Consider the following 12,463-nt stretch of genomic DNA (forward strand, 5'->3'; position numbering starts at 1 on the left):
TCTCTGTGTCCTCTGTGTCTGTCACATAGTTGGCATTCAGTTGGTGCCTAATGTTTGACTCTTCCTTGAAAGGCATTTAACCAGCCCTAGGAGCACTCATTCTTGAGCTCAGCTCAGGCTGTCCTTTCTTTCCTATTCAAAATGGAATTAGCCTCAGTGTCTTTTTCTGGTTAGAAATTTTGATGCCTTTATTTGTAACTTAAATCCTGGAGGAAAGTATATAGCTCCTTTCTCAGGACGAATAACATTGACAGTTATTATTGATTTGTGAACAAAGGAGCCAAGAACCGGGGAAGGCATCCTTCTGAGCATGCTTTGACCCCCTTTGATTTGGGGCCCCCAAGTACGCCTGGTTATTGGCACTGCGGAGGCCTCCTGAAAGAGGAGCTGTGACCCTCTTCTCTCTTGCCCTTTCTGCCCCTGCCAGGGACCACCTCAGGTCCCCACATCCCTGTGGCTATGGTCAGAAGCTGTCACCACTATCTGGGATTGGGGAGGGGTGGGAGGAAGGGATATGGCTGGGGAGCACAGCAGCCCAGAGGGAGGACTGAGGAAATGAGTCTGCTTCCCCCCTGCCAGGTTGATGGGCAAGTCACAGGAGAAAAGCTGAGCGCCTACACGGCCACCCCCGAGGCCATTTACGGCACCGCCCACGTGGCCATCTCTCCCAGCCACAGACTCTTACATGGGCACAGCTCTCTGAAGGAAGCCTTTCGGAAGGCTCTCATCCCTGGCAAAGGTGAGTTGGCAAGTTAAGGTTAAGACGGGCATTATGCCTTATGTTTCACAGAGTTCATGGTTCTTTCACATTTGTCATCTTGTGTGATCTGTTATTCTCCTTGGCCTAACTTTTCATGTTTTGATTTTAAAACATGAGGATCAAAAAGAACTTTGAAAATGTTAAGTTACTTTGAGTTACTAGTTTGTCCGCTTCTTAAGTTTTTGTTTGAAAGCTCAACTCTTTCCCTTTAAATATAATCTAGATTTAAAGCTCTTTTCTGATAGGAGTAGAATCTGGTACTTAACTTATAATTTTATCATCAAATAAAACTATACTGGCAGGGACAGGAAGGAAGCCAATGACAATTAAAGGAAACATTTCAATAACTTAATTTTAGTATCTTTAAGAATTCACACAGTGATCTGAGCAGACAGGCGAGTCCTGCTCAATACAGGTCTTAAATGAGTGGATCAAGCTGACCTAGAATTGGCATAGCAGGTGTTGGTCAGTGAGGATTGGGAAGTGCCTATGCATTAGTCAGTATTCCAGGGTTGCAAGCAACAGAATCCATCTCTGGCTAACCCAGGGGAGGAGGGGAACATACTGGAAAGCCGTGGGGAAGAACCAGTCTGGAAGAGGACTTGGACCAGACAGCCATGGGGGGTTGGGCAGTAGGAACTAATAGTGTCTTGCGTACCACTGACTGAGTGAATCTGCTCTCCCCTCGCCCTCAGTGCTTGGGACACTTGGTTTGAGATTCCTGTTGCAGAGAAGGGTGTTCACTTGGTATAACTGGGGACCCTGGCCTTTTTGTTGGCCAAGGGAAGGCCAGGCACCTTCCTTGATAGACCAACAAGACTGTCATCAGTGAGGAAGGGGTAGCTTTCTGAAACTCAGAGGCTCTTCCCAGAGGAAGGGGATATGATCCTGGGCAGGCGAAAAGAACTCACCTGTCATTTAGAAGTAGGTCTCCAGAGAAATGTAAAATTTCTGTAAAAATCTCAGCCTCCTTCACTTTTCATAGACTATAAACTTCAACCCAAAAGCACACCATCTGAATTATTGGAGGTCTATTTGAATTATTTGATTAATAAAATTTTTTGAATGGTGGCATAAAGGTTTTTTTTTAATTGCTATTCTTAAAATAGTCAGAATGAAAGATTTCCTGATCACATTGGAAAGATAAACAATGTCATCCCAGCTTATCTCTGCTTAGGACTTCTAATTGTTTACTTAACAACATCAATATTCAGATCAGTTAATACTTACTGAGAGCCTGCTACATACTGAGCACTTGGGGATGCATAGATGGCCGTTCACAGTCCTGTCTTTGGGGGGCGGAGGCAGGGTCATAGCAGAGGAGACCCAGATGCATATGTAATTCACTGGCACAGGACAGATATCACTTGGTTTCATCTCTTTTGTTGTTGTATATTGAAATGGAGAAAAGACTCTTAAGATTTCAGTGTGTGCTTATAAAGTCCAGTAGCTATCTCTCTCAGTTTTATTTTCCACGTATTCAAAAGAAAGATTGGATTGTTTTCAACTATTTAGTTTAAAGGGAAAACTTGTTGTTTTTACTTTCATGAGCATTTTGAGATTCCTTGAGGGCTGTGTTGGTTGAATAATATCTAAAATTGAAAAACTGAAAAATATAAACATCTGGCCTTAGATTTTTTTCCCATGGTTAATTTGGGGACACAAATTAAAATGAAGTAATAGCAATAGAGGATTAACTAGCCAATAAGTTACAAGAGATGGAGTTCCTGACATGAAAGACACTATATAAATCCAAAACATTTTCATATGTAAGAAATTAAGAAATGATTTTAGCATATGCAGAGAGCAATGTTTTCATGATCATTTGGATATCAGCAGATCTGACTTGGCCTGGTTATTTCCTTTGTTCTCCCCTCTTTTTAGTAATCTCTGAAACAATTACAAATGGAACACTACACTTGGCTCTAAATTTTCTGATTCTAATTTTCAGAATGGAAATATTCTTTTTGCAGATGTCAATTTATTCAAAGTCTCTAGATTAATTTGCATGTCAAGTCTCTGGATGTTGACATGTAGAATCAGTCATTTATAGCCAGTACAGTGCTAGAGTGTAATGCAGTTTTCCCAATGAATTAAAATTACCATATGAATATGGATTTATGCCTCCTTTGGCCTTTGAGGTCACATTTTAAACCTGAACATCTTATCACTAGTGTCATTTACCATTGCCATGTGGCTCAAATTAGGCAAGCAGCTTGGTTTTCCCTCAAATGTCCAGTTTTGAGGATAACTAATGTTAGAGCAGTAACTGCTGCAAGTCATGGCAGCACATAGTTGTGACTGAATATATCACTTGCACAAGTTTAAATTCTCAAACATGAGTTCCTGCAGTTGCTAAGTTGATTTCTGCCTATTGTCTCCTGAGTTGGCACAAGATGATCAAGGTTCTGATCCCAGATCCATCCTATGACTTAAGGATGGTCATTTCACCTTTGTAAGTTGAGTTTTCTCTGCAGCGCAGGTGATGAGGCTATCGGGCAAGGTGGGGTGGAGCGCTTGGTGGGAACAGAAGGAGCCCTGAGGGGTCTGAGGAGGAGGGTGACACATGTGGACAGGGTGATGCTTGAGTCGCAGAGTAGAGGCAGGAGAGCTGGCTTACCCCATTAGTTAGGGTGAGAGATGGTGAAGACCCTAGAACAGTGGCCATCAGAATGGAGGGGCGAGAACAGCTCTGAGAAGTATTTGGAAGGCTCCTGGGACAACTCCCTGATTTCTGGCCTGGCCAACTGGGTTGCTGATGCTACTGACTAAATGTACGGTTTTTGCTCAGCATACTATAATTGGCACAGATTCCTTTAAGAGAGCAAAAATTAAGGTCCTTCTCTATACAGTTCTTGAAATTGAGTGTATTTCCATAATCATTGGCATTGCCTCCTTTTCTCAGCTGACCGCCTCTGATCTAAGTCATGTTATGTAAGCTGTGACTTGATAGGAACTAGAAACCATAAAAAGCATCAATAGGGAAATATCATCAGAGTTCTAGAAGCGGTTCTGACATTTCCTGGAGCCTTTTCTTACATTCCTAATATTAAAATATGCAAACCCTGGGGCTTTGGAACCACACATTTCAGCTCTGAGTCACCAGTGGTCTACACAATGTATTTTTTGCCAAAAGGGTAAATGAGGTCTCCCTAATGGGTGATTTAGAAACCCTATTTTTATTGACACATTAGAGAGAAGCCCCAGAGCACTGAATAATTTATTGCTCCCTATTGTCTTGCCCCATCTCCATTGATTCAGCATGGGGGTGGGACAAAGGGTAAGGAACAGAATCCTGTGGATAATAGTTTATTCTCAATCAAACTGCTCCTACTAGCATCCTTTCAGCACATGTTAATAGCTAACTGTGTGGAGGAAAGCTTCCGTGCTCAGGTAACCTGGAATAAAGCAAAAATAAATAGGTTTCTTTGCTTCTGGACTTTTTAGTGCCTTCGCTGTGCTAACGTGCACTGTGACTGTCTACGAGGGGACGTCATGCAGCTCTCCTCACGCTTACTTGACCAGAGGACCCTGTTTCCACAGAGCATCCCTGGGACCTAGTTGCAAGCAGCACTGCTTTGCTGAGTTATGAACAGAGACTTTGGTCTGTTTTTCCATGGGGCGTGAAAGACCTGCCTTTTTTGCAGTGGGGGCCCTGAGAGCAGAGGGCAGCTTCTTGACTGGAATGTTTCCTTTGTAATTACTAACTATTAAGTTAGTAATCCTTTGTATCTTCTAAAGCATTTAGCTATGACTTAACCCCTGTATGAACTGCTTCAGTTACTTGGGATTTCTCCTTGGCTTCCTGCTTCATGTCACCAGCACATGACTAATGAGAAATGTGGAGAATGCTAGGCCTGGCCAAGAACTTTTTTCTAATTGAAAAACTGTCATAATAGACCTTTTATGTGGGAAAATGGAGAAAAATTCAACCCTTTAATGCAAGTACTCTACTTTTTTTTCATATTTTTCTTGTAATGACTTTATTGAGATATAATTCACATATCATAAAATTCACCCATTTAAAATGTGCAATTCAATGGTTTTTAGTATATCTACAGAGTTTTACAACCATCACCACTGTCAATTTTAGGACATTTTTATCATCCCCCAAAGAAATCCCATACCCTCTAGCAGTCACCTCCATTCCTCCTATTTCCCCCAGCCCCAGGCAGCCACTAATCTACTTTCTTTCTACATAAACTTTCCTGTTCTGGACATTTCATATAAATGGACTCATATGATATTTGTTCTTTTGTCACTGGCTTCTTTCATATAGTATAATGTTTTCAAGGTTCATCCATGTTGTAGTCAGTACTTCATTCCTTTTTATTTCAGAATATTCCATTGTATATACCAGATTTTATTTATCCATTCATCAGTTGATGGACATTTTGTTTCTTTCCACTTTCCAGCTAGCTGCTATGAACATTCGTTCAGATTTGGGCCAACCCAATATCTAGGAGTAGAGTTGTTGGGTCTTATGGTAATTCTATTTTTAACTGGTTGAGGAACAATGAGACTTTTTTAAAACAGCTGCTCTATTTTACATTCCCAGCAGCAGTACATGGGGGTTCCAGTTTCTCCACATCTTTGCCTATACTTGTTATTGTCTGTCTTTTTTTTATGGTCATGCTGGTGAGTGTGAAGCATTATCTCATTGTGGTTTTGATTTGCATTTACCTGATGGCTAATGGTATTGAGCATCTTTTCACATGCTTATTGGCCATTTATATATCTTCTTTAGAGAAACATCTGTTCAGATCATCTGCCCATTTTTTATTTAGTTGTCTTTATTATTGTAATAATTTTTTATGCTAGATACAAGTTTCTTATCAGATATATGATTTACAAAAATGTTCTCCAGTTCTGTGGGTTTTCTTTTCACTTCCTTGATGGTGTCCTTTGAAACACAGAAGTTTTCAATTTTGTTAAAGTCCAATTTATCTACTTTTTCTTTTCTTTTTGATTTTGGTGTCATATCTAAGAAACCACTGCCTAATCAAAGATCACAAAGATTTATACCTATGTTTCTTCTAAGAGTTTTATGGTTTTAGATCCTATATTTAGGTCTTTAATCCATTTTTAAATTAAGTATAATTTTTATATATAGCAAAGATAGGAGTTCAACTTTGTTCTTTTGTATGTGTCATAAATCTTTTAAATTCGTGTTCCCGCACACACTTATCTTAAAAATCAGACTGATTCTATCTTTATTTTTTGGTTTTTACTTAATGTGATATCAGAAAATATTTCTTTGTTTTTAGGCAGGCTTCCCAATTGTTTTTTTAATCCATACATAATATTCTGTCAACTCAAGTGTATCATAATATCCTAAATCTTCCCTATCATGTTGAACATTTGGCCTTTTTCATGTTTGGGCTATTATGGAGACAGCTCTTTGCCTCTATAGAATTACTTCCTTAGGAAACATCCCCAAGAGTGTGATTTTTTTTGGTCAAAGTTTATGAACCCTTTTCTAGTTCTGTTTGCAAGTTGCTTTAATTGGTTTCTGAAAGGGCTATATCAGTTTAGAGTGCTGTATTCAATGATATATGGCTTTCAGTGCAACTTCACAAACAGTGATGGTACCCTTCTAAAAGTTTTTCTTAACTTACCAGGTGAAAAATAATAATACTTCAAAATTACTTTAATTTCCATCTCTCTTTATAAAAATTAATTTGTGTTTTTAAAAATCTAGGTGATATATGTATATTATGTGAAATTTCAGAGGGTACTAACAACAGCAATGACAGTAGCCTCCTTACCCAACCACTTTTAATTTTGGGGGGAATTTGTTACTTAGGATATAAGTTCGATGGCTGTGACAGAGTCCTAGAAAAACAGTGACTAAAAGGACAGAAGTTTATTTCTTGCCCACGTGACATGTAGAGTGGGTATAACAAGTCTGCTTTGTGGGGTGGTTGGGGCCGAGGCTCTTTCTGTCTTCCTGCTCTGCCCCTCTAGGATGTTGCCCTTATCTGTGTGTTCCAGATTGTTCTACACTTCATCTGTGTCGCAGTAAGAAGGTGGTGGGGGAAGAAGGGCAGCTCCTTCCCTTTGAGAGCTTGACCTGCAAGTTGCTTCTACACTTAACCCCATGTCCATACCCAGTGCAAGTGAAGCTGAGCAGTGCTGCCATTAGCTACGCAGTCATGTGTCCAACTAAACATTCTATTGCTGAATCAGAAGGAGAGACAGATATGGTGTCAACTGGCAGTCTGTTCCACCGCCGTTTCTCTGGTACAGACCGACACATGTCTGTATAATATGCCTACACTGCTGTCTCTCCATTCACCAGTTCTAGACATTACCTAGTGACTTATATTCTCACTCCACCACGCCTCACTGTCCATCCTCCTAATAACATACCATAATTGCAGAATTTGCAAATGTATACCTATTCTTTGAGAAGGGACCATATGGAATCAGAAATCTGGCTGTCCACTTTGAGGGTGTCAGCACTTCAGCAGCTCCAGCAGCAGGTGCCTTCCAGTCATGGTACCAGGGTGCTGGTTGAACGTCATCCCTACAGACCCATTTGCATTGCATTTTCACTCTGTCCCCACCGTAACCCTGTCCTGTGCTTCCTGACACCCAAGGTGAAGGAAGATCGGAGCTGGCTTAGATGTTTACAGAGCCTATCTTTACCTCTCTGAAAAATAAATCCTAATTCCTAGGCTTTTTTTTTTTTAAGGTTTTTCTGATGTGGACCATTTTTAAAGTCTTTATTGAATTTGTTACAATATTGCTTCTGTTTTATGTTTTGGTTTTTTGGCTGTGAGGCATGTGGGATCTTAGCTCCCCATCCAGGGATTGAACCCACACCCCCTGTGTTGGAAGGCGAAGTCTTAACCACTGAACCACCAGAGAAGTCCCCTAGGCTTATTTTAACTTTGGGGTTTGTAGAACATATTTTAGATAAATCTATATAAAGTCTTAAAACATAGCGGGTGTAAATAGTAATAGTTCATAAATTATAACTGTAGTTAATTGCTTATGTTGCAGAAGTACAAATGAACTCACTAATTGTTTACCACCTCTCATCCCTTCTTCCTTTGGGACTTTATTGGGGTCTTCATGCTTCCAGTCCTACATATATTCAGTGAAGATTCATGTATGTATGATTTATCTCACTGCTGCAGTAGTTGTAATAAGCTTCATTTAAGATGACACACTGTTTGGATAATTCCAAATTAAGTGTTTTATTATGACCACATAAATATTGGTCACCTGAGCCAAATATACTATGATTACATTTTCCTTTTTATATAACTTTCTGTTTTTCCTGAAGTTCATGGTGTCCTCATTTTTTTAATTTGCTTTGTGTTCTTTGAATTTCTGACTGTCTTCCCACATCCTCCCAGAAGCTCTTTAAAACTCCTCTCAAGTTTTCTACATATTCCACCCTGTCAGATAATCTATCCATCCCCTTTTTTTCCTGAAGATGCTTCCTGGGGCTCTCTGTCCTGCTTAAATCTGACCTGGTCATCCTCCAGGCTTCTGCATATCTGTCATCCTGGGACTTCTCTCTGTCTCTGCTCTGCAAATGTCCCTACCCTCTTTTCTTTGTTGGATCCTCTGTTTCCTAGATCCCATGTCTGTCTCTTTCTTGATTTACCCCTTCCTTTTGCTGGATCACAACCTCTGGTATCTCCTTAGAAATGGTACATGGGAAGGAACTGTTTTGTCCTTGAATGTGTGGAAATCTCCTCTCTGTTCAGTCATTTTCTCCTTTCCTATCCACTTCCATCTGTGTTATAGTTTAAAATTTCAGATATCTTTTAGTTTCACCATAGATAGATTGTTGTGCTTCTCATTCTTCTGTATACTTGAGGTACTTTTCAAAAGGAAAAGTGGGTGGTGGGATCATCTTTACTCCACCATCTGGAAAGTAAAAATGCCATTTTCATGTCTTTGGTTAGGAGTGCGAATGAATATTTTCATTTTTTTGTTTAATCTTTGGATTCTCCACTAGTGTGAATTATCTGTTAATACCTTCAAAGAACAAATTCTATAATAATTAGCACAAAAACACAGAAATTCTAAAGCTTATTTTTCTCACTTGTCTCCTCTGAGATTCAGATGGTGTTAGAGTCCCAGCAGATTGGTGTCCACAGTTGTTTGCTCTCATTTTCAGATTGCCTCACGCCCGTGACAGCTGTGAACATGCTCACCCAGCAGGAAGTCCCTGTTGTCATCTTGGCCAAAGCTGACTTTGAGGGCTCTCTGGATGCAAAAATAGGTAAGTAGCCATTAAAATGTAATCAGGATAGTGTACTTAGCAGGTTTAAGATCAAAATCCTAGCCTGGAAGAGCTGACTATATATTCCATGATCTGTTTTGCCTCTTTGTAAAAATGAATGTCCCTTCATTTCATCATCTCTTAGTTAAGCATCATATTTTGAAAACATATCAAGTATATTGCATCTTGCTAGTTGCTACTGAGAATAATGAAAAATGTCTGGCCCATGGATTTTGCCAGTAGAGCTAGTTGGTGAGACTTGCCTATACAATGTGGGGAACCATACAACTCAGATGAAAATCCAATTTCAGAATTCATAGAACCAACAGCAACTGCTGAGATGGGCGTTCAAAGCACACATGATCGATGTGGGCTGGGTTTTTGGTGAAGGCTTTGTGGAGGAGGTGAACTTCAGCTATGCAAGAAAGGGATCGTGAAATAGCAGTAAAATCGAAGTCATATTTAGAGCTGTAAATTGGATTTCCTTGGCGGCCTTACTCATTCCTAAGAGTTCTAACCTATCATCACTGAACAGGAAGTCTGGGATTGAACCGAGGTGTGAGACCTAATCATACCCCATCCAAGACCTGCCCTCAGGGTAGACCCGAGCAATCTCTACAGCTTTCCTGCTGTAGATTCCAGGCAGTCTCCAATGTGCCAGAACCTGCGGAGGAAGTTATTTCCACACTCTGTATCTCCTAGCACACAGAAGAAATAGCATTGCTTATTGAAATCATGGTTTTGCTCACCATTCTCAGATCCTTCTTTGGCAAACTGATTTGAAGAAACATCAACACAGAAAACAGATATTAAGCCACCCAAGTCATTCTCCTCTGACAATTTAAACCTAGAAAGTATGTTCCTTAAAGGAAATAATTCCTTCTATTACTTTAATGCATTTTATAATTAGTAAAATTCATTAATACAACCAGCCAAGATAAACAATAAAGGAAGCTCTTGTTGATGTGGCTTTTTTCCCTTTTTTTGTTGTTGTTGTTGTTTTAAAATATTAATTTATTTATTTTGGCTGTGCTGGGTCTTAGTTGCATCATGAGGGATCTTTTAATTGCGTCATGCAGACTTCTTAGTTGCCGCATGCAGACTCTTAGTTGTGGCCTGCAAACTCTTAGTTTCAGCATGCATGCAGGACCTAGTTCCCCACTAGGGATCGAACCTGGGCCCCCTGCAGTGGGATCGCGGAGTCCTACCCACTGGACCACCAGGGAAGTCTCCCCTTTTGGTATTTTGAGTCAAAGTACTAACAGAATATTGAGAGTTCTGAAGGATAAGGGAAAAAGAAAAAGGAAAATCTGATTTTCTTGGGTATGCATGGAAAATCATTTTTCCTGTTGTCTTGATTTCCCACACTTCTGTAATTAATGTTTTGTGAATTATTGGCTCTTGGCCTTCCAAGAAGAACAGAAACAAAAGTAAACAAGAGTTAAAGTGGTGTTTTCACCATCTCACCTGCATGATACAAATAGTTCACATTCTACTGAGGCCCACATGACCAACACAGTGGTCCAGAGTGGTCTTTATGTGATCAAATAAATTCTGTGGTTACAATGTCTCCATTCGAAGATTGCTCCTAGTTACTACAGACCACAAACTTTTGGAATGCAGTAAATGACTTTTTTCCCTTCTTGACCATGAACACTTTTCAGCAACCTTTATTGCTTGCCATTTGTCCTCACCCTTCAGTATCCTTCAAGTCCACTCTGAGAGTTTATTTGCTTCATTAGATGCTTTTCATCCATAATCTCAGCTGGAACACTGCAGAACTTTCCATCATACCATGGAGTTTTCCATCTTACCAAGGAACTTTAGAATGTGTGTCCCAAACATTAAATCACCCTTTTAGGGCAGCATTCCAGAGAGGTTGTTCATGGACATCTGACGTAAGCATTTTGTGTATTACCCTTAGTTTTATCTCTCTCAGTTGCTGCGTGATGTGTAGTGTCCACAAGGATGTCAGCAGTCTTGACAGTTGACCCTACAGCAGTTCTCAACCAGGGGTGATTTGCAGCAGGCAACATTTGGCAATTTTAGAAACATTTCTACTGTAGAGACCAGGGATGCTCTTCAACATCCTACAGCACACAGAACAGGCCCCCCAGCAAAGTTCAGAATGTCAGTAGGACCCAGGTTGAGAAACCCTGGCCTACAGAACCAACAACTAAAAAGCCTGTTTGTATTAATTAGCTGAAGATGAAACAGCATGCCCTGGCCCTCTGGATGAGTGATTTACTTACATTCAACTCCATCTCCTCAAGGGCATATGTGGGTTGAAGAAGAAATGTCTGTTCAGAATGTACTGTTGCCTCTGGGAACAAAGCATAGTTTGAAGAAACACATTGGCCAGCTTTCCACTTACTGACCAAGCGGATTTTTCTGGGGCACTAGGAGCTGCTGGAGGAGTCAGCCCTGCTTCTCAAGAGAACTCCACTGCCCTGTGTCACTCAAAAGAGACACTTCCCCAGATGCTTGTGATTTACTATTTAAGTGACAGAAGCACCCAAAATTGTATATTTTAGAATTACAACTATTTTTTAAAAGAAACTAAGCAATGGAAAAAGACTTACGGGAAGTAGTGCCAATATGGTAAACTATTGTGTTAGGGTAGTGAGTTTCTCCAAGACTGTTCTCCATTTTCCCAATGAATATGATGTGGTTTTATAATTTCTGTGACTAAAATCTTTTAGAGTCTCCCTTGAGAAGCTAACGCTGAGTGTCAGTGCTGTCAATTATTTTGTGATTTGGCCATTTGCAAAGGAGACGTTTTGTGTTTCTTCCCCTAAACAGGAATTCCCAGCACCAGCTTAGAGGACACTGTCTTAGCCCAAACCCTGGGCCTGTCGTACTCTGAAGTCATTGAAACCATGCCAGATGGCACGGAGAGACTGAGCAGCTCTGCGGAGGTCGGTGCCCGTGGAGGTGGCCGAAGAACTTACTTATAAACTCAGGGCCTTGACATGAGCTTGATGACACATTTTCCTTTGGGTGCAAGTTACAACCTATCATTTCATTCATACCCACACTAACAGTCTTGCAGCCTCGTTTCTTAATCTATGAAAACAAAATAATATTCTTTTTCAAGATCTAAAAGCTTATCAGCTCCAAGTTGAACCTGATCCTAGGATAGTGTGGTTATCGAAGGAACTAAACTTTATTTTGTGAATCTTCTGCTTAAGAAAAATGACCTCTTCCAGGGAAACTGATTCCTTGGGACAGGTGACCAAAATTGGCTGTTCCTTTTAAGAGATCTCTGTTCTCCCCAGATTACTGACTTATTCCCACCTAAAGTTTGACTCATTTTTAGAAATCAGCAGAGAAGTTTTGAGTCATGTTTATTTGGTCAAGGTTGTCTCTTGCTAGGTGGTAAGTCTGGCAGGATTTGAGCTCAGCCTTGATACCGAACTAGGCCAGAAATTATGATGGGAGAGGTAGGGTGAGGTGGG

At 40.4% G+C, this 12,463-nt stretch overlaps 1 protein-coding gene across 2 annotated transcripts in view; it reads left to right on the plus strand.

Annotated features, from left to right (window-relative positions):
- LARS2 (leucyl-tRNA synthetase 2, mitochondrial) overlaps positions 1-12,463 on the plus strand; it is a 162,234-nt gene that overhangs the window by 102,055 nt on the left and 47,716 nt on the right. For both annotated transcript variants that reach the window (XM_060022329.1, XM_060022328.1), the window contains exons 9-11: positions 580-739; positions 8,901-9,005; positions 11,808-11,923. In XM_060022329.1, coding sequence (XP_059878312.1) covers positions 580-739; positions 8,901-9,005; positions 11,808-11,923 — 381 coding nt within the window. The remainder of the gene's footprint in view (positions 1-579; positions 740-8,900; positions 9,006-11,807; positions 11,924-12,463) is intronic.

The sequence above is a fragment of the Delphinus delphis genome, chromosome 10, assembly GCF_949987515.2.
Source record: "Delphinus delphis chromosome 10, mDelDel1.2, whole genome shotgun sequence".
Classification (NCBI taxonomy): Eukaryota; Metazoa; Chordata; class Mammalia; order Artiodactyla; family Delphinidae; genus Delphinus; species Delphinus delphis.